The following is a 23,843-nucleotide window of genomic DNA, read 5'->3' on the forward strand; positions in this document are numbered from 1 at the left end:
TCGATTGGTCAGAATTAATTAACGTGCAGGAAAATGCCAATGGAGCTTCCGCAAGTGAACAAACCGGCAGACACAAAATGTTTTTGGACTGTGGGGGACACTGGAGCACCCGGAGGAAACCTACATGAACATGGGGAGAACATGCAATCTCTACACAGAAATGTCAACTGGCCCTGCAGGGACTCCAAACAGCGACCTTCTTGCCAGCCACCGTGCCACCATAGGAATGAAACATTTCTATGGAAGTCATTGGGTCCCTGCAAACAACATTTTTCAAAATATCTTCTTTTTTGTTGAACAGAAGGAACTCAAATAGGTTTTGAACCCAGTATTAATTAAGATTTTTGGGTAAACCATCCCTTTAACCCTACTATGATGCTAATACATTTGTAGACAGTAATGCCTCTGATATCTCAATAGACTGCGGGTGGTTGATTCTTTTTCTATTTGGCACCTAAACTTTTCTTAGCATAGTTGGGGAGGCAGACACACTCAGTCTGTTAAAAATAAATGCATAAAACAGCTCTTTGTACAAGCATGCATAACACACAAACGCAACCTGAAAAGTAAATTCCCATAAGAGGTTGTTAGGCTGCACTTATTAGGGCAAACAGAACCGGGAATACTTTCCAAAAATTAAATCTGATGAAGAATGCCATCTATGCCTATGCCTGTCTGTTCACTCTCTTGCATCTGGAAGGGCATCCTCTGCATAAAAAAAATAAACATATGGCGGAGTAGTTGGTGGTTCATTACACAGTGGTGACCCCTTATAAATCGAGGACTAAGCCAAAAAATAGTGAGTGAGTGTTTACCTTCTCCCACTATTGCCTTTTTTGCCTTCAGATCACATCCTTCACCAACATTCATATTGAACTGAACAATAACATGAACACCAATAACATGGTGGCTCGATGGTTAGCACTGTCACCTCACAACAAGAAGGTCCCTAGTTCAAGTCCTGGCTGGATCAGTTGGCATTACTGTGTGGAGTTTGCATGTTCTCCCCATGTTGGTGTGGGTTTGCTCTGGGTGCTCCGGTTCACCCCAAAGTCCAAAGACATGCGGTACAGGTGAATTGGATAAACTAAATTGGCCATAATGTGTGTGTGTGTGTGTGGGGGTGTTTCCCAGTACTGGGTTGCAGATGAAAAAGCATCTTCTGTGTCAAACATACGCTGGATAAGTTGGCGGTTCATTCCTCTGTGGTGACCCCTGATGAATAAAGGGACTAAGTTGAAGAAAATGAATGAATGCCAATAGCTTAGTGGTTAGTTTGTCAACATTAACACAGAGGTGCTCATGGTGGTCAGAGTTCGATTCTTGACTCGAGGTCCTTTGCCGATCTTTCCCCTCACTTTCCTGTGTGTAATCTCCACTGTTCTGTCCGTTAAAAGTAAAAACCCTGAAAAAATAAATAAGTAGCTAGAACTAGAACAGGGGGTGGAACGGTGGCACAGTGGTTAGCACTGTTGCCTCACAGCAAGAAGGTTGCTGGTTTGAGTCCCAACTAGGGTTGGGTACCGAAACTCGGTACTTTATCAGCATTGGTGCTAAATTAAAAATAACCGAAGAATAGATAAGCCCTGATTTTAACAGGTCTGGAAAATCATTGCTGTCTAAACATTAATCACAGTAACATAATTTAACTGACCAATCTTTTCTAATTTGCCATATTTGATATTCGTCTGCACTGTTGGCAAACTCACATGAGAAATGCTTGCGTTTCCGGCGAGCGTGTCAAGTTTAAAAGCCTTCACAGTTGTCGGCTGTGCATGTGCACACAGCTGAGGCTCGCGCTAAGCGCACACACAGATCGTAAGCTTGCGAAGTGAATCAATGAGGTTGTATTTCCTGAGTGGTTAGCGACAACGCAACCAGTTGTTTTCTTGTATAAGCAGAAACGCAAGCAATCTGGCTAAGTGAATGTATCTTTCAAAAGTGCATTAACTGCAGAAAGACAGATGAAAAGTTTTTGACTGCCTAGCTACTATCGGTAACGTTACATCATCCACATGGTTATGCCAGCAGTCAATCACCTAAATTAGTATAATATTAATAGTTAAATAAACACATTCGGTTACAATGACAACAGTGTTTTTTTCTGCAGTAGCCTAAATAAATTTTAAACATTAAAAATGCTTTTACATCAGCTGTATTTACAAATATAGCCCATGAATAGCTTAGTAATAAACTATGCTTATTAGGAAATTATATTAAAAAGCTGCTTATTTTTACATTGCAAGATGCTCCAAAACTGTATTAAACACAGATAACTCCCAAAACACAAATAACTCATTTATGTGAATGCGTCAATGTAAAAAATCGTAACATTATCTCATTTAACTACATTTTGCAACTCAAAGAGGGTATTTTCAACTGCAGGGAGCACGATAAACCAAGAAAGGTCCCGACTTCTGTCAGAAAAGGCAAACATGTTGATTTTCTCCAGAAGAATGGTCATTTTCCTTCAAACCATTGTACATTCTTTTACATGAAAAAAAAAATTTATTTGTTTTACAATTATTGATTTCACTTTATTTTAAATTAAAAACATAATAATCAAACAAAGTGTTACTAATTTTGTTTCATTTGTGTTTTTTTCATAAATTAAAAAAAATATATACTACAAAAAGTACCAAACTGATAAGCGGAATCGATAAAAGTAGTACTACTGAAAAAACCTTAACGATACCCATCCCTAGTCCCAGCTGGGCCAGTTGGTGTTTCTGAGTGAAGTTTGCATGTTCCCCCTGGGTTCACGGTGCTCCGTTTCCCCTACAGCCCAAACACAAGCACTATAGGTGAATTGCATAAACTAAATGGGTCGTAGTGTGAATAAGTGTGTATGTTTTCAAGTACTGGGTTGCGCCTGGAAGGGCATCCGTTACGTAAAACATATCTTGGAATAGTTGATGGTTCATTCCGCTGTGGCGACCTCTGAAATATTGACTAAGCTGAAGGAAAATGAATGAATGAATAACTAGAACAAAACACTGCGTGTGCACTACATTCTGCACTACATAAAGTGCTGCAGAAATAAAGTTGACTTGATTAGCATTGGCATGTATAAGGTAGCATATATTATAATATGTCACATGAATATGGTAATGATCAAAGCAAATCAGTCAGCAAACTGGCACAAAAGCAAACCGCATAGTGCCTATAATTCAGATCACACACAACGGTGTTCATTGCACAACAGTTGATGTGGATCTGCAAGACTGAGTCACACAACCCCCCTCCATCTCTCGCTCTCTCTCTCTCTCTCTGCCTCTCTCATCACCCCTCTCTCTCCCTCAATATCTCATATCTCTCGTTTTTGACTCCTCTCCATCGGGATGCGCCCTTGTGAATCAGACAGCTATATCTGAACGCAGTTCAACCCAGAAGCCAGCAAACACACTCTGCTGCACGTACAGAGGTGCTTCGTTGCACAAAGAGCCGTCTCGCACGCATGACTTCCTATTTATTATGTGATTTGAGATGTTAATTATCTTTTTAACCATACTCAATCGAAAGAGAGCCAATGTTTGAGATGGGAGTTTGTGTGTACACAGGAACCTGTTTAGAGAGGCGTTTTGTGTTGCATAAACATGTACCATCGCCGGACACTTTATTAAGCCTGATTTAAACTTCAAAGTGATACCTTGCACGTAGCCTACGTTGTTAGCATTTATACTTCTACATTCTCTCTGTGCTGCTCTGCAATGACACTTGCAAAAAGCTAGTAGGCAGAGGGGGTATTATGATCCACTGTGTTAAACTACCTTGCCGGTCTTTCAAGTTTATGCTGGAAATGCGTGCGATACTACTGTAGCCGTATGTAACGGAGGCCAGCTAGGGCTCTGGCGACAGACGCTTGAGGCCATGGTCTTTAGCCTCCTTGGTAGAGCAACCGACTCGCATGCGGAAGGTTGCCAGTTTGATCCCAGCTCGGAGCAGGTTGGGTGGTGTAGGACCGGCGGGGGTTACATTAGTGCCGTGACCCGGATGGGAGTGAGGTTTATGGGAGTGAGTGTAACGGAGGCCAGCTAGTAAGTGCTGTGCAGGTAAACCTTACTCCTCTGATCTCTAAAGGTGCTCTAGCGACAACCGCTAGAGGCCATGGTCTTTAAGCCTGGTTTATACTTCTGCGTCAAATGACCGGTATAACCCACGGCGCATGCAACGCGCGTAGCTGTGCATATATACTTCTGCACGCTGTCTCTGTTGGTCTGGATTAACACTTTCGAAACGCTAGTTGGCAGTGAGGTGTTAATGTGTCTCTGCGTCTAGTTTCTTTGCTGCTTTTTTGCTTTTCCTGAACACTTCCGGGATGTGGCTCAAACTCGCTCATTTTGAGGCAGGAACCGGCGGACGTGCAACAACTTTAACTATGAGGTAAACACAAAACAAAACTTTCCATCCGGAGCTCCTTCATGGGACTCCACACTTGTGAACAATCGATCCATCCGGCTCGCACCATTCACGCGGCTCTCGGTCCCGCCCAGACTCGCCAGTGCTACCAAGCCGACCAATCACAGAGTTTGCGCTACGCGTCGTTGCGAGATGTAGTTACATTTTTTGAGAGGTGCACGTCAGCGACGGCTACGGCCTCGGCGAAGGGCTATGCGTCAGCGCCGTAGCATACGCCGACGTTTGACGCAGAAGTATAAATCAGCCTTTAGCCTCCTTGGTAGAGCAACCGACTCCCATGTGGAAGGTCGCCGGTTCGATCCCAGCTTGGAGCGGGTTGGGTGGTGTGGCGGGGGTTTTATTGGTGCCATGACCCGGATGGGAGTGAGGTTTAGGGGGGGTGAGTGTAGCGAAAACCAGCTAGTAAATGCTGTGTAGCTAAACCTCACTCCTCTGACCTCTAAAGGTGCTCTAGCGACAGCTGCTAGAGGTCATGGTCTTTAGCCTCCTTGATAGACCAACCGACACCCATGTGGAAGGTCGCCGGTTCGATCCCAGCTCGGAGCGGGTTGGGTGCTGTAGGACCGGCGGGGTTACACAAAGCTAAAACTCAGATTCATTCAGGAAAGATAAAAGTAGGAACTAGCAAACATTCAACAACTTTAATTTTAAAGTAAACACAAAAGTGTCCATCTGCCACACTTGTTAAACCCATGACAATCAAAAAATGGGTGACAAATTCAATATGATAGCATCCCGCCTACTACCAACAGCCCAGGCTGCTGGTGGTGTTTTGTTGTGATGGATATTTAAGTGGCACACTTTTTTGTGGCCCTTAGATGAATCTATAATGCTTATTTTACTTGTGCACATTGTTAGTCTCAAGTTTTTTAGATGTTATTATCAGCATGTAACACCATGGCCTAACTACACATGGCGTGGCGCCGCAACACAATACATAAAATGTATCCATTTCATGTTAAAATGTGCTTTTGCCCTGACCATCTTGCAAAGGTAATGCACAAAATTTCTATTTGAGGGCAAAACAACAGCCTTTAAGAAGCTTCTCATGTGTTTATTCTAAACCACTCTCTCACAAGTTTAATCTCTCACTGGCAGAGCTCTGATAAAAATAAAACACTATTGGCTGTTTTTTTAAAGGGGAGGAGTTACTTTAAGTTCCACCCTCTTTTCATGTTTCAGTTGAGATTACGTTAAAACTCAAATAAAAAAAAATGCACATTTCGAAGCACTTCACCCTTTAATTAAAATCTAGCCATTGCTAAACGACAGTCATCTTTGACACTTTTTGATAGCATGGACAAAATATGTTTAGCCACGCCCCTCCAACCGTTAGTTTGCTGCAAGAGAAAGATGAGAGGAGAAATAAACCACCCCCCTACTTAAGGGTTTACACACAAATCCAACATTATTTAAATGCCACAGTCTACTTCAGGATTGCTGCATTCCTTTATGACCAAAGCAAAACCATGTTATGACAGCCATTTCAAGCAGGACAACACACAAAAGCTGAAATCATCTCCTACTGGTTTCTTGACAGCGAGTTAACTTTCCTCAAATGGCTCCACAGTTATCAGATCTCAAACCAATAGAGGATTTTCAGTATGTGGTGAAATGGGAGAATTGCATCATGTATGTACAACCAACGAATCTGCAGCAAATCTGGACCAACATATAAAGCTTCCAGCACCTTGTAGAATCAATGCAATGATGTATTAATACAATTCGGCGGGCAAAACGGGGTCTAAATCAGTACTAGCAATACGTGCAGCATAAAGTGGCAGGTAAGTGTATATTTAACCCTTACCTGATCCAGAAGGGGACTTGCTGCGTCTGCAAAGGACAACGCTTCTAGGCGAGTTTCGGTTTAAAGAGCCCACCTTCCCATAGGATGTTGATTTCACCACTCGACACTCTGTCAGACGACAAAAACATATTAGAAAGTGAGGTTCAAAAGACACTAATAAAATACTAGTGTTTGCTGGTTAAAAATGGACATGCATTACCAGTAGATTGGTCTTTAGTTCAGTACTGTCATGTCTGCTGTAGTGCAATCTTCTGGTTTTCTGGACACTAGTTATGTTTCGGTTTGTTCCTGCTTTGTAGTTCACGTGATCAATAATTGTTTCCAGCTGTATGTCATTGTCTAATTATTGTTGTATGTCACGATGGGCTCACAAAAATACAAAAGATATACAAATGCAGAAATAGAAGTTTTAATAAAAAATAAGGGGACAGGCCAGGTTCAAAAATCGAACAGAGACAAAAAGTACAACACAATAAACAAAAGTAAATCAACCAATGTTTGAACAGGATTTCAAAAATATGATCATAACATGAAACAAAGTGAACAAACAAACCAAAACGATGAGTCAGTGAGCAGACTAGGACTAGATAAGAGCCGGACAAAACAAACCAGAATTGTGAACGAAGTGCACGAGCAAACAGCAAAAATCCAAAGGCAAACTAAACACAACATAACAACGCTTATAAAGACAACAACAATAATTAGACAATGACAGACAGCTGGAAACAATTAGTGATCACGTGAACTACAAAGCAGGAACAAACCAAAACCTAACAAGTGTCCAGAAAACCACAAGATGGCACTACAGCAGACATGACAAGTACTGAATGCAGGTGTCCTCAACAAATAGTGTTGTTTTTACCACTGCATGTGCATTATTTTTAAACATTCTCATTTTAACCAGTCGATACTGATTCCTAAACTCCAAGATCAACCTTTTAGTCCAGAATTTTCCAGCTAATTTGAACATTTCATATATATATATATATATATATTGGTTGTGTTACATTCAATGATAAACAAAGTGTTACCTTTCAAACTCTGTCCATTTTATTGAGGAATTCAAGCAATAAAAGACAAATCCCTGTATGGATAACTCACAATGAAAATAAACATAATATCTTTCACTTTACTACTAGTTATAGCACAAAAAAACATGAATAAACATTTAACTTCTCTTGTACTTACAATATCAATGCAAAGCAGTCAATAAAACATCTTGCAAACAATGTCACATAGCGTAACATTTACCTCAGGCAAGTCATTAAAACATCACAGTTCAATCTATTAAAATTACACTATAATTTAGCCTGTAAATGCATTTTAGCATACCTAACTGGTTAGTAAAGTCTTAATTGGTACATTTATTAGTTTATATGTCAGTTATTAAAGCCATTGTGTGAATAATATTTTAACAAATCAAATCAGATTTGTTTTCTAATTCAATCTAGACCTGAGATGTCCAAGCTAGAGCCGACAGGCCAAGGGTGGCCCATGGTGAGCTTTGATTTGGCCAACAATCTTATTAGAAAAGAGAATGGAGGGGAGCACTGAGGAGAATCCCTTTAACAGGGATCGTCATTTTCAATTTAACATAACCTTTTTTGTCTGTTTTATAGCAAACTGAAATGAAGCGTTTTAAATAAATGTTGTGAATGAATCGGATTTTTAATAATGTAAATACTGCCTCTTGATGAATAGAGGACTGCACAAAACATTGTGAGGAAATCAATGCAGAAGCTTGACTTGTGTGACTATTTGGTATTGAACTCCACTGTGCAATAAATGGGATTATTTTTGTTTTTACTGTAATAAGTTCATAATATATTATTATTATTATTATTATTATTATTAAATTATACTGCATTAGTTCATATAAAGCAAAGTTTTCTTTTTTATTAGGAAGATAAATCAGGAAATTACTCATGGATGGGAATTCAGGTTGTATGCATGTTGAATGTAATTCAGTTAAATGTAATTATTTACCTTCGGCCCACAGCCCTCAATCAAGTTTTTGGCCCTTCATATAAGAAAAACTTTGGCACCCCTGATGTAGACGATCTTGTGAAAACTGCTTTTTGAGCAAATTAACACTCTTCACCATAAAATATGTCTGTTTAATAACAGTACTTTGTGATTTGTGGATGTTCATTTATGTTTAAGGTTATAAACTACATTTTGGCACCTTGATGTTCTGTTGACTTTTGATGTCGTAAATAGAGTAGAGTGACTTTTATTAATGTTTTAGTAATTTGGAACAATATATGGCACAATAAATAATATAGAGAAAATTAAGAATGTAAAATAACAGAAAAAATGCTGGCAGTTTATAACCAGGTTTTTATACCGTAATTTCCAACCCAACATATCACGTAAACTATTACAATAGTCACTTTTTCAGACTTTAAACACCAAAAGTTGTTGGAGGAAAGATCAAAGTCCCTTAATGAAATTAAAAAGCATAAATAAATCAGAAAAAAAAATGAATGACAAAATACAGAAAAACTGTTAATTTACAGATATTTTTACATTGTTGCTTAATTTATTTGTGAATTGATTATATATAAACATAACTGAGCACACCCCATTTTGAAAATTACATTTTTTATCCATTTCTCAGAGAATATAGTGAATATAGGTCATATATTTTGGTGCATTTGAACAAAACAGATTTATTAAACAGATCTATTTATTAGAATAATATTTTAGTCAGTGAATATCTTTAGAAACATTCAAATTCATGCTTAATATTGGGAAAAAAACTAAAAACTACAAAATAAAAAAAAAATTATTATAACTTTTAAAAATTTTATTTAATATTTTCCCTAACATATAAACTTAATAATTTTGGAGCGTTATCATAAGTGATTTTGTTAAATCAGCTCCTCAGCTCCAGATTTGACTTTAGTACTGACTAATCTAATGTATATGCACAAATATCATATTGTAAAGCGTCCTATAGAAAATATGAATATAAATGAGAGATCTGTGAGGGATTTACTTATATATTTTGAGCACTGTATATATATATATATATATATATATATATATATATATATATATATATATATATATATATATATATATATATATATATATTTGTATACACACACACACACATATAGCCCTGCCTTTGATTTTTTTCCTGTTTTAAATATTTCCCAAATGATGTTTAACAGAGCAAGGAAATTTTCACAGTATGTCGAAAAATATTTTTTCCTCTAGGGAAAGTCTTACTTGCTTTATTTCGGCTTGAATAAAAGCAGTTTTTAATATTTTTAAAAATAATTTTAAGTTAAAAAATATCAGCCCCTTTAAGCTTTATTTTTCCTGATAGTCTACAGAACAAACCATCATTATGCAATAACTTGTCCAATAACTAGTTACCCTAACCTGCCTGGTTAACATTAACCTAGTTAAGCCTTTAAATGTCACTTTAAGCAGGTGTCTTGAAAAATATCTAGTAAAATATTATTTACTGTCATCATGGCAAAGATAAAATAATTCAGTTATTAGAAATGAGTTATTAAAACTATTATGTTTAGAAATAAGTTGAAACAATCTGCTCTCTGTTAAACAGACATTGAAAAAAAATAAATAGAGGGGATAATAATTCAGGGGGTCTAATAATTCTGATTTTAACTGTATGTATGTGTGTGTGTGTGTGTGTGTCTGTGTGTGTATATATATTTATATATATATATATATATATACATATATATATATACATATATATATATATATATATATATATATACATATATATATATATATATATATATATATATATATATATATATATATATATATATATATATATATATATATATACACACACATATATATATATATATATATATATATATATATATATATATATATATACATATATATATATATATATATATATATATATATATATATATATATATATATATATATATATATATATAGACACACACAAACACACAATAAATAACAAAAAGGAAGGTCAATAAAAGGTTATTAAAAAGATTGTCTTAAAAATGATGACAGCATTTTCTTTTGTTTGGATGAACTAAATCACTATATTTTAATATAGAAAGAAAAAAAATCACACCACAAAATATCCATCTACTTGACCATCTCAAATCCTCTTCAAAACACCCCTAAAACTCAAAGTCTACCCGAAGATAATCCTTAAACTGAAGCGCCAAAATAATCCTCTGCTTGTTCAGGCACATTTATGCAAGTGCGATCAAAAAGATGGCAGCGCTGCAAAGAGAGAAAAGGCCTTAACCCTAAACTCAGAGCAGAGACTGAGGATTAAATTAGATTCTCCGCAGATGAAGTGTTGCTCGGCTTCTCTGTTTATATATTCCATTTCTGCTTTTGCTGCAATAACCCTGTACATAACACATTTAGAGAGCAATAAGACTGTGACACCAGGTATGACAGTAAATGCCTCAGTCGATTAAGGCAGGATTTCTTGAAGGGCAGGACGCCAATCAACTCTTTATATCCCAGGAGTTACATATAAAGAGCAAGTTTCAGCTATAAAACACTTCCTTATATAATAAAGTCAAGTTTTAAAAATATGCTTTCTCACAATCGCCTTCCATAATTGTCTCCGGCAACATTAACGATTTCATAAGTATTGTGCATCAAATAAAAATTAGCATGCATCATCACTGTGCATTCTGCTCATATTAAATATGCGTCCATCAGGGAAATCATTGGCTGCCGTTTTGGCTCCATCCGTCTAGCCATCGGCGTGCTTCATATGTTCCTCTCGGTTCTGATCAGAATCATCAGGAAGGCACGTGTCCTTCTACTAGTGCATTTGTAATTAAATCTCTGCCCATGACTGACTGCACTTGCTCTAAGCCACGGCGATAAATCATCTGACGCTCATTAAATTTCTTCTGTTCAATGCTGCTGTAATTCCATTATAGCCATCGGTAAAGCAGAATAATCAATTGAGCTGTCATATATTAGATATATGTATGCACAAGTCGAAATTATTAGCACTCCTGTGATTTTTTTCCATTTATTTTTTAAATGATGTTTAACATCGCAAGGAATTTTTAACAGTGTTTCCTATAATATTTTTTCTTCTGGAGAAAGTCTTATTTGTTTTCTTTTTTAAAAACCATTTTAAGGTCAGTATAATTAGCCCCCTTAAAGGGCACCTATTTTACCCCTTTTCAAGATTTAAGATAAGTCTTTTGTGTCTCCAGAATGTGTCTGTAAGGTTTCTGCTCAAAACACATATCAGATTATTTATGATAGCTTTTAGAATATTTAATTTTCTGTACTGAACACTATGTAGCTGTGTTTGTTGTCTGTGCCTTTAATGCTGGTTTTACCCACGTGCCAGTCAGAGTGTGCCTCTATCTCCTCTTCCGCTGCATCAGATAATCAGCACAATGACAAACATGAAGGAAGCAGATCTCACGTAACGTTTGTGAGAAATACTACAGTAACAACTTTCCCAATAATTATTTGATGTATTTGTTGTGGAGTTAATTCAAGCCTTTCTGCAACGATGAGTCACACACAATGTAGTTACAAAGTTCACGCACACAGCGCGCGTGTTTAACTTTGCACTGTTTTTGCACAGCAAATGTGAGAAGATGCACATTAATATCCACTGCTGTATGGATATCTGTTATTTAATGTACAAATAAACCTGATTTAGAGTCCACAAACCAGGACTGAAGCATCTTCTTTTATAATTGTATTGACATGCAGCTAAAGACGGTAAAATCGCTGTAATTCATTACAGTCGTGCAATGTTTTAAAAACATTTTAAACTTGTAAAACTCATTCTTGTTCACATTTGATGATGATTGAAGATTACAGAGAGATGAACAGAATCAATCAATTCGGTGGGCGGGAAAGCCACACTCCTACGTCACGTTCCGGTCGGCCTCAAAACTGGGCTGTCCCTAATTAACCTAATTAAGACTTTAAATGTCCCTTTAAGCTGTATAGAAGTGTCTTGAAAAATATCTAGTCAAATATTATTTACTGTCATTGTGGCAAACATACAATAAATCAGTTATCAGAGATGAGTTATTAAAACGATTATGTTTAGAAATGTGTTGAATAAAATCTTCTTTCTGTTAAACAGAAATTTGTGGAAAATGTATGGATAGATGGACAGAAAGAAGGATGAACAGATGGATAGAGAGAGACACTTTTTATTTGAACAATCTCTTTATTTAAAACTGTTATTTTAAAACACACTAATTAAAAGTCAAAAATGAATTAAAATATTGCATGTATACATATTAGAGCCAGTTCATTTACAATCCTTCACCAATTAAACAAAGATTATCAAAACAACCATCATAAACACATTGATTATCACACCATTTAGATCTAAACCCGTCCAAATAATCAATCAACTTATGATGAGCATATTCTATTCTACTTTATAAGTTCCCTAAACACCATAGAAGCATCTGTCAACCCCATACCGAGCAGTTTTCTTTTACATGACAACCAAAATAGCCGAATGTGAACATACACCTTTTACGTGACAACGTAAAAGGTGTATGTTCACATAATGTCCAAATATAACTTTATAAAAGATAGACTGTATAAAACATAGACTTGTGTATTGCTTCTGCTGTATTTAGGCCCATAAATAAGAGAAAAAAACATTAGTGTAAAAAACTCCCCCAGATTATGACAGTATCCTTCCGATTGATAAAGGAACAGTTGCAATTAGAACAATTGAAAAATTAGTGAATAACTGTTTCTGCCACATTACAGAAAGGGAGAGAGAGAGAGAAATCGACATATAAGTGCAAATATGGAAAGACAAGTAGAGAGGATGGATGGATGGATGGATGGATGGATGGCAGCACAGTACATGTCCTCATGTCTCCTTATGAAAAAAAAAGGCTGAACCCTATTACCCCATACTAAAGCTCGCTGTCTGTCTATTATTTATTATTATTATTATTATTATTATTATTATTATTATTATTATTATTATTATTATTAATATTATTATTATTATTATTATTATATACTTTTACTAATCTTTGTTTTTTATTGCCATACTTTTTTGTCGTGATATGCATGTATAATATAACCAAATATGTATGTGTTTATTATTATTTATATTTCTTGATAGACAGATAGATAGATAGATAGATAGATAGATAGATAGATAGATAGATAGATAGATAGATAGATAGATAGATAGATAGATAGATAGATAGATAGATAGATAGATAGATAGATAGATAGATAGATAGACAGATAGACAGACAGACAGACAGACAGACAGACAGACAGACAGACAGACAGACAGACAGACAGACAGACCAATGGATGGAGACACAGACAGACAGACGGATGGATGGATGGATGGATGGATGGATGGATGGATGGATGGATGGATGGATGGATGGATGGATGGATGGATGGATGGATGGATGGACGGACAGAAAGACAGACAGACAGACACAGACCAATGGATGGAGACACAGACAGACGGATGGATGGATGGATGGATGGATGGATAGATGATAGATAGATAGATAGATAGATAGATAGATAGATAGATAGATAGATAGATAGATAGATAGATAGATAGATAGATAGATAGATAGATAGATAGATAGATAGATAGATAGATAGATAGACAGACAGACAGATAGACAGACAGTCAGATAGACAGACAGACAGGTCATGTTTCTAGCAGTGAATGAAAGCTATTATGAACACTGTGACAGCAGCACACGTGGTTTCTCCTTTATGAAAGAGCTCTCCTGAACCCACTTCAGAATCTGCTCTTCACTCAGATCATCAGCACCGAGCAAGAGCCAAACCAACACACAGTCTTTGTCTCTACACACCCGCTAATGAAAGGAAACCAGGCAGAACCACACACAGTTTCTCATTTCCTGCAACAATAGCAAAACAACAGGAACATCGTGGACAGGACGGGAGTGGAGTGGAGGAAGTCTATCCATCTAGGACAAGAGGAGAAGGCAGGACACCTTTAGAGAAGTGTCTCATGTAGGCGTTAAGGGGGAAAAAGCCTCTCTTTTATATTACACATTTGTGGGACGAAACTTTAATGGACTCATTCATTCTTTCTTATGAACTAATTGGTATAGCAGGATGTTATTCATTCAAGACGGGACAAAGGGAAAGTTTCAGGGTAGGTGGAAGATATACGCTCCACAAAGACCTAATGCTGATGAGATCATCGCAAGTAGGGCTCTTTCACCGAAATGAACACAATGGCAACCGGTGATGGAAAGCGTAGTGAAAAATCATACTCAAGTGAGAAGCACCATAACCTACCAAATAAAATGTAGTGCAAGTAAAGTATTCTGTAAGTATCTGTTGTAAACACCACTCGATGACGATGATTAAAATGTAGGCCTGTCACAATATCTATTTTTTTGTTGTACGATATATTGCACCAAAATATTGCGATAAACGTGATATACACATAGGTTTTACACTTTGAACCCCGACTTAAAAGCTACACTGTTAATGTAGTGTAGGACAGTTATGCAGTATGTTACTGTATTTTAAAGCTGCGTTGTGAAAATTACTGTATATTTTGCAGTAAAGATTATATATATATAATACAGTATTTTTGCTGTAACTGATTTACGGTAAGTTACTGGAAAACTGCTGCCAGTAAAGGCCCGGTCAGATCACATGATTTCGTCAATTTTCTTTACGTAGGATGTTGTAAAGGACAAATGGGTGTCGTGACACAAGAGTCATTCGTTTCTTCTCGTGTTATGTGGCATAGTTCACGACAACCGATACAATGTCTGCGACGCCTCACAGCCCCATTGCAGCAAGTCTAGCATGTTTAACTCTTTCCCCGTTCTTTAAGCAAGTTCCGTCACATGGGTGACACTGGACGATAGGAGCACATCATTTCTCAGTTATATCTGCAGGGGGCTGTTTTTAATCCGCGGTCAGGTAATTAAAAAACAGGCTGCATATTTACTTATGGGCAGGGCCAGACGGAATCTGCGGACATTTTTTGCTATTTCTGCGGAGAATTTTGGTAAAAATCTGCGGATTTCTGCGGAATTATTTTGGGAGTATCATAACTAAAACCTTAATATATTAAATAAAAAGTAATAAATTACTGAATAAAAACTGAATAAATTCAGATTTACACATTTACTCAAGTAAATAAACAGAATTAATAACGGGCTAAAAATCTGCAGAAATCTGTGGAAATCTGTGGAAAATCAGCGGAAAATCTGCGGAATTCTGCGCGTGCAGATTCCGTGTGGCCCTACTTATGGGTGTGTGGATAAGATCAATCATTGCTTATACAAACTTTAACTACTTTCTCTAAAATATTAAAGTGTTTTTTAAGCAATGTTATCTGACAGACTGGCACAAATATGCAGACATCATTCTCACAATGAGTTTCTGAGTTCTCTCAGCCTTCCGACCAAGTTTGTTCTTCTGAGGTAATCTGGAAACATGTTCAGTGCTGCTAATACATTGTAAAAGCCTGTCTTGCTTATTCAAATTACTTGATTAAACTAATTAAATTGAAACTCACCGGGAATGGATGATTTTGTCATTAATAATGAAAACAGTTTAATATAGGTTTCTCTGAAACTGTAAATAGTTCACTTCATTTTATTTATGCTAGATTTTATTTTTTAACAAACAAGAAAAAAATTAATAAGGAATGGTAAGAACATTGTGTACGTTTTTAAAAGCAGTAAAATCAAAAATTACTGATTTAATTGATCTAAAATTATGAAGGCAATAAATGTGTTTGAAATTGAATGGTTTTGCAATGATAGGTTGTGTTCTGTTATTAATGGACTTGTATTTTATAAATGAATTGATTTGAGCTGTGAATAAATAGTTAAACAATTGCTTGTTAATAAAAGTATTTGTAAAATGACAAAAATATCTCTCTCTCAGATCTTTGGAAAGCACAAGAAGCAATGGTTAGGGCCACAAGAAGAAATTGTTATTTATATAAAAAAATTATTTTACTAAAATAAATAAATAAAAGTGGTGAGGTGGCGTAGTAGGTTTGTTTTTTTTTATTTAGTTTGTGCTTTGGTGCTAAAGCATATAGCGGACTGGTTTCGAAAAACGTCACCTCAGATGTTTTTCGTTATTCTTGTTTATCTAGTAGAACTGACCAACAAAAAAAAAAACTTTAAAATGAAGATACAAATTATACCAAACAAAACATTTCAAAAAGGTATTTTTTCCAAGAAAAATAATCAAAAAAATTTGTTTTTTTTGTGCCCGTTCACTACTCAGCTGTGCAGGTGGATGATTTGTTCCACTTCCTGGAAAATAAGGATTTAATAATGCTTCACGGTAATTGTATCACAAACTTCTGTCATATATTTGCTACTTTTATTAATATGTAATTATTTTGTCTTCAGATTTTTCCTTGGTGCTGATGTGCTTTCATTTTCTCCATCTCACTCACGGCAAGTTCAGGCAAGGGAGTGTTTAATAAGCAACACATGGATAGAAAATATACATTTTAGATTTAAAAGAAAATATCTTAACATTAAAAAGGAAATATATGTTTGATCCTCTCAATCTCATAACAAATGCCCTTAAATAAAGTATCCTAGCTGTCAGAAAGCAGCAGTGTTTATTGAGATTAAAATGAGCTTAAAAAAAACATTGAAATTTATGATAAAAAATATTGTTATAGCAACACTTGTGACTGCTTTGGCAATAACGCTCGTCCTAGACATCATGGGATAACAGATTGTAAAAGGAACGTGTAGTCTGGCACATTTGTGTAACCCACAGCAATTAAGATTTTATCAAGACAAAATCGCAAAATCTGACATAGAGACTTTTGTAACTGACAATAAAAATCGTGTGATCTGACCGGGGCTTAAGTTACTGCAGATTCTACAGAAAATTGTTAACCGTGTACGAGCGTCCAGCAACTGGGTAAATGTAACATTCTGTAAGGCATTTCGTTGTTGTTGTTTTTTTTAAACCATTTGGTGATTTCTGACATCCTTCATCTTCTCATCATCAGTCTAAACAGTTTCTCGGTTGTAGCATGTAATGATGTAGCATCTTGTTGGAAAATTTTAATACCTCCACACTGTAGATGTCTGCTGTGTTTACAAAGTGTCTCTGTCTTGGAGTCAATCTGACTGATGTGATTTTTCTATGCATGATTTGATTGGATGAGAATCACGGGACTGGTTAATCTCTTTAGCCAATAAAATACAGTACTAGGCTGAAGGAAAACAGTACCGATACATCATCAAAAACATGCTCAAGTAAAAGTAAACAAACTTACAAATTCTTTTTAAACTACTTGGGTAAAGTACAATAACTGAGTGAATCAAAGTCATTTGAGCATTTGTAATTCGTTACTTTACAGCAGTGAAGGGCTCTTTACCGCTCTCATCCAGCAGAAAGTCATCCTGGTAACGGAACTTCTCTGGGCCGCATGCGATGAAGATGTCCTCCTCCCCGAAGAAATCCTGAAGGCAAGAGACCTGCCGATGGAAAAGCAGAAAGTCATTAGCAACACGTCTCTTTAATAATGACATTTGGGTAGAAACAATGAAGATCAAAGAGTCCAAATCATTAATCCTTCATGAATGAATGAGATGGTTTGACCAGCCAGAAACCTTTACTCAAACAATCAGTAATGCATTTTTAAGATTAATAACCAACAGTCTCATTACTGTCGATTCATCCTAATCAAGAAAGTTAGAAATCTAGCAGCTAAGCCTCATTTCCCATAAGCCCCATGGCTGTCTGTGGGGACGACTGCAGAGAGAACTTTTTAGAAAGTTTTCAGATAACGAATGACAAGTACACAAGGGCATACACAATTGACAAACTTAAAACATTTCCATATGCATTCGTTGATATTTTAAAATGTTGATAGGCAGGTGCTGGGGGCTTTGAACCCTTTAGCATGTCCTAAGGGAGAAGCTAAGAGCTACATTTTTTAGCCTTTTGCTGGGCAGGTGCTAAGCTACTCTAAAGGCTTTAGCATATTGTTGGGAGGAAGATAAGTTCTTTCAAATGTTTCAGCATGTTGCTAGGCAGACACTACGATGCTTTGAAGGCTTTAGCATATTGTTAAGGAGAAGCTAGGGTCAAAATGCTTTAGTGTGTTGCTAGGCAGGTACTTGGAATATTGCTAAGGAGAAGCTAAGATTTTAATGTTTTACTGTGATGCTAGGCAGGTGCTGGGGTGCTCGTTGAACGCTTTAGCATGTCCTTAGGGAGAAGCAGGTTAAATTTTTAAGCTATATTGTTAGGGAGAAGCTAAGTTCTTCCAAATGTTTTAGCGTCCCTGCTGAAAAATCCAGCTTAAACCAGCTTAGGCTGGTTTTAGAGGGGTTTTGGCCACTTCCAGGCTGGTTTCCAGCCATTTCCAGCCTGGTCTTAGCTGGTCAGGCTGGGAGATGACCAGCTAAAACCAACTTGACCAGCCAAGCCAAGCTGGGAGTCCAGCCAAAACCAGCTTAAACCAGGCTGGTCAAGCTGGTTTTAGTTGGATTTGGCTGGACATTTTCCAGCCTGACCAGCTAAGACCAGGCTGGAAAATGAAATGGCTGGAAACCAGCCTGGAAATGGCCAAAACCCCTCTAAAACCAGCCTGGTCAACCAGCTAAAACCTGCCAACCAGCCTAGGCTGGTTTAAGCTGGATTTTTCAGCAGGGGTGTTGCTATAGGCAGGTGCTAAGGTGCTTTTAAGGCTTTCGTTAAGGAGAAGCAAAGGTCGAAATGTAACTGGTTGCTTAGTGGGTTCTTTGCATATAGTTAAGGAGCAGATTTTAATGTTTTCGTGTGATACTAGACAGATGCTGGGGTTTCCCTGCTGAAAAAAAAAAAAACAGCTTAAACTAGCCTAGGCTAGTTGGCTGGTTTTAGCTGGTCGGCCAGCCAAGAGGGGTTTTAGCCATTTCCAGGCTGGTTACCAACCATTTCCAGCCTGGTCTTAGCTGGTCAGGCTGGAAAATGACCAACTAAAACCAGCTAAAGCCTGGTTTAAGCTGGAAATAGCTGATTTTGGCTGGCTAGGCTGGTCAGCTAATTTTAGCTGGTCATCTCCCAGCCTGGCCAGCTAAGACCAGGCAGCAAATGGCTGAAAACCACTCTAAAACCAGCTAAAACCAGTCAACCAGCCTAGGCTGGTTTGAGCTGTTTTTTTTCAGAAGAGTTAGCAAGTCCTTAAGAACAAGCTAAGGTAGAAATGTTTTGGCGTGTTGCTAGGCAGGTGCTAAGGTGCTTTGAACACTTTAGCGTATCATTAGGGAAAAGCTAAGATCTTCTAGAGGTTTTAATGTTTCTAGGCAGTTGCTAAGGTGTTCTGACTGCTTCAGCATGTAGCTGGTCAGTTACCAAGACAGTTTCTAAGTTCTCGGTACTTTAGTGTGTTGCTAGTCAGTTGCCGATGAGTTCTTTATGGTTGAGCATGATGCTAGGCAATTCCTATGGTGTTCTAGTTGCATATGCTGGTAAGGTATGCTTTGATGCTGGTCTTCCTGGTTTCAATTTTGATTCTGCTGGTTTCAATGCTGTTCTTGCGTGTTTCAATGCTGGTTTTGCTGGTTCAATTTTCATTTTGCTGTTTTCAATGCTCGTTTTGCTGGTCTCCATGCTGGCCTTGCTGGCTTCAATTTTGGTTTTGCTGGTTTCAATGCTGGTCTTGCTTCAAGGGGCTAATCATTTTGTTCCTAAAATGTTTTTTAAAAAATTAAAAACTGCTTTTATTCTAGCCGAATTAAACCAAATAAGACTTTTTCCAGAAGAAAAAATATTATTAGACATTCTGTGAAAATTTCCTTGCTCTGTTAAACATCATTTAGGAAATATTTGAAAAAGAAACAAAAAAAATCAAATAATATATATATGCATATAATATAAATTAAATGCTATAATTTAAATTTGCTGGTTTCAAATTTGGTTTTGCTAGTTTCAATGCTGGTCTTGCTGGTTTAATTGCTGTTCTTGCTGGTTTCAATGCTGGTCTTGCTGGTCTTGCTGGTTTCAATGCTGGTCTTGCTTGTTTCAATGCTGGTCCTGCTGGTCTCCATGCTGGTCAGGACCAAGTGTGCCGCAAGCCTGCGTTTGAGTGAAGGTCTCGGCCGTTAGATCGCCCCCTGGGGGCTGGCTGCAGTACAAGTCATAAAGCCCGCCTCCTCCGTGTTAATGAAGGAGACTTGAGCCCAAATAAAAAAATTAATTACACTTGCAATAAAATGTCCCGAAAGATGGTTCTGGTCGATTAAGGCACTGATTATTGTGCTGAAATAGGTGCAGATCCTCATTTTTGTAAACAGTTTGTTTTTAGCAGTAATTTAATGCTGGGCGTGTCATCGTGATTGCTAGCTGTGATTGACAGTTTCTCAAAGCGCGGCGTCTGAGCTTCGGCAGAAGACTGAAGTGTTATTACTCGATTTCTGTGATATTTTACTATGACAAAATGAGTTCAGCAGTAAACTACAGTTTCTGACATACATGATCTGGTGGAACACTGTTTATTCGCTAAGGTCAGGGCTTTTTTCGGGCTTTATTAGTTTGCTAATACAAGCCTAGCCACCCAGATAGCAAAATACACTGGGGCCAGTTCTTGCCTGCCGGAGACTTACCCCTCAGACTGACTACCTCTGCTGGACCTACTCCGGATGCCTGGACTCACTGCCCGATTCCAGCCTGAGTCAATTGAGCCAGATGCGGCGGCCGAGCGAGCAGGCGCTGCCGCATGCGAGCCGGAATCAGCCCGCGACGCCGCGACTAGGTTATGCGCTGATGCCCGGAGCTGGCGCGATTGAATCTTCATTATATAAAACCCTCACATTTGTTAACGTTATTACACCCATTTTTGTTGATATAACAACAAACGCATGCTACTATGTGAACGCAAAGTGTATCACTGAGTTTAACCTTTGAATAAAGATGCAAACAGCATAGCAATTATTTAAATAAAGGACAAAATAAATAACAATAAACCTGTATCGATTGCACAAGTATTAAATAATAATAATAATAAATACGAAAATGACAATAAAACTGCACAATAAAATAAACCCATTTAAGTACGGGGTATACAGGAGATCGTTAGCAGTAATTCTCTTTGTGTTTAAATAATAATCTCCACGTTGACCTCCTGTAAGGTTATTTGAACTTGCTTTATAGGACGTCTCTGCATTTTAAGTTTTGGCATGTTATTAAGTGATCTACTGAATTTGCTGTTATAAATCATTATAAGGTTCTTGAAATCGAATCTTATATAACCTAATAGAGCTGTAAATGTTAGATATTATTTATTTACATCATTTACTGTTGGCGTTTTATTTGAACACTCCAGCTAACATTAAAAAGAATGTAAATTCCTCGTTGCCAGATATAATGAAGGCATCGAATAAACCAAATGAAAACGGAGGCAAAAAAATTAAATAAATAAACAATTCAAGCGAAAATGAATAAACAATATACTAGTGATGTTACAGCAGATAGACATTGTATTAATAGTGCAAAGTTTTCTTGCACAAATTGACAAATTGCAGGGTTGGGATGTGTAAATATCCTGTTGATATTTAGTAATCTTGCTGTATTTATCTTCTAAACGCACGATTGTTCCCGCATGGTAAATCGTGATGGTGTGTAGGCTATATTTTGGGTTCTGTTGATGGCTAATTAAAAATAAAAACCTTTCTAAAAATGAATGTGTTGTTTATATGTTATATTGTTCATATTTTACAAGTGTTATTTCTACCCCTATGAAGATAACAAATACCAACAACAAATATAACAATAAGAGAATTATTTGTGCTCATATTCAGGCTAGAGTGTATAAAAGATCGTTTATTTCTGCAGTCCACCATGTATTGCTTTTATTAAAGTTTAACAGCTTACATCACACCGTTTTTAAACCGTATATTATTGTGTTTTTTTAATGTTAGTGCTTCTATTTACATCAGTGAGCGTTTGTTATAGTGCAGACACCGGCAGTCGAGTGAGAAGTTTGGGGGGCGTGGTTGATTTTACATAAAGCGTTTGGTTGGAAGCTCGACTCCGCTCATTATCGCGGCTCCTCCTCTGGCTCCATCAGACAGTCCTTCTGCGCATGTCTGGCTCCAATTTCAGCAGTCTTTTGCGACAGTTTGTGCCCGTCAAGCAGGCGTTTTGCCCTCAAGGCGTTCAATGGGAAAAGGGGCTGTCGCGTCGTCCATATTTTTTACAGTCATTGGTCAGGACCTAAAGTGTTGCTAAAGTGTTCAGGATGGTTTATCATGTGGCTAGGCAGTTGCTAATGGATGCTTTAGCATGTTACTAGTCAGTTGCCAATAGCCTACGTTCTTCATGGTTTAAAATGTGGTTAGGCAGTTGCTAAGGTGGTCTCAATGCTTTGATACATGGTCAGTTTGCTAATGTATTCTGAACGCTGAAAAATCTATAGGTGGTTCATAAAGAGTTTATATTTCCTAAACACATTTTTGCTAGAGAGCTAAAGCATTCGGATCAAGCATTATAAGCAACATTTATCACAGAGTAGTTGCTAAAGCATTCTAAATGTTTTAATTTAGCACATTGCTAGGAAGTTAATATGTTTTGACTGCTTTAATAGTCACTATGTAATTGCTAGATTGTTTCAAGGATGTCCCGTCTGTTTAATAGTCGGAACACTCGCATGCAGTAGGCCTACACTATATGCTGATTCACAGGCTGAGCTCACTTTTTTCCAAGTCTAACTTTACTTCAACATCTACCATTTAGCATAAACTCAAACACATTGTACCAACAAAGTTACTGAGGAGGAAAAGTCACAGAAAAACAGACAGCAGCTTAGGTCATAAACAACTTTAGCTAACTGGCATGGCACAGTCCACAACATGCAGTGTTTTGAGAGATCAGAAAGACAAAAACAGGCGGATAAAAGAGACTGTTTTGTTGAGAACTAGTTATGTGGTAAACAGCAGGAGCTCTGGCCTTCAGGATGAGGATGTGTCTGATGTTTCTCAGCAAGCAGCGATGAAAACATCAGAAAAGCAGTTCCTCATCAGGACACGCAGCTCGATGTGACCACAGCAGTGAAGGTGAGAAAGAGACGAACAAGTTCAACTTTTGAAATGTGAAAACAAGTTTGCTTATGTAATGATTGTCAGACGTGGAACAGAACTGGTGGATCTGGCACTGTCAACGGAGAGCTGTGCAAAGATTAAATGCTTAATGTGGATTATTTTCGAAAAGCAGAGATGAGAACGAATACATGCTAAATGTGCCACTTGCATAATTATGCAAGATACACACTCTAGACCTTTTAGTTCAATTTTCCATTCAGAGATTTGAAGTTTATAATGTCATCGTCTGTGTAAATGATTCAATAAAGTCTGTATTCTTTTAATATGTGAACTCCAACGCTGATATAACAGGTAGATCCCGTTTTGCGACGCTACAATTGCGCCATCTAGAGGAAAATTTGTGTAAGTGCATGATGGACATTTCCTGTGTTGCATTGATGATTCATTTGCACAGAAAAAAAAAAAAAAAATACATTTAATGTGTGAATATGTGAGGGTTATATCAATTTAGTTTTGCTTCAGGATGATTTTGATATATTTATGACAATTTGATAAAAATTAATCTAGTCAAGACG

At 37.2% G+C, this 23,843-nt stretch overlaps 1 protein-coding gene across 12 annotated transcripts in view; it reads right to left on the reverse strand.

The window, feature by feature from the left end:
• dclk1a (doublecortin-like kinase 1a) overlaps nucleotides 1-23,843 on the reverse strand; it is a 131,300-nt gene that overhangs the window by 66,095 nt on the left and 41,362 nt on the right. For 9 of the 12 annotated variants that reach the window (XM_073914041.1, XM_073914043.1, XM_005172671.6 and 6 more), the window contains exons 4-5: nucleotides 17,622-17,721; nucleotides 6,227-6,334 (exon numbers count right to left, since the gene is read on the reverse strand). In XM_073914041.1, coding sequence (XP_073770142.1) covers nucleotides 6,227-6,334; nucleotides 17,622-17,721 — 208 coding nt within the window. Of the gene's footprint in view, nucleotides 1-6,191; nucleotides 6,335-13,840; nucleotides 14,200-17,621; nucleotides 17,722-23,843 lie in introns of those variants that run through there. The other 3 variants (XM_073914050.1, XM_068223802.2, XR_012385926.1) reach the window with 2 other exon arrangements.

This window comes from Danio rerio, chromosome 10 (assembly GCF_049306965.1).
Source record: "Danio rerio strain Tuebingen ecotype United States chromosome 10, GRCz12tu, whole genome shotgun sequence".
In the NCBI taxonomy this organism is placed as follows: Eukaryota; Metazoa; Chordata; class Actinopteri; order Cypriniformes; family Danionidae; genus Danio; species Danio rerio.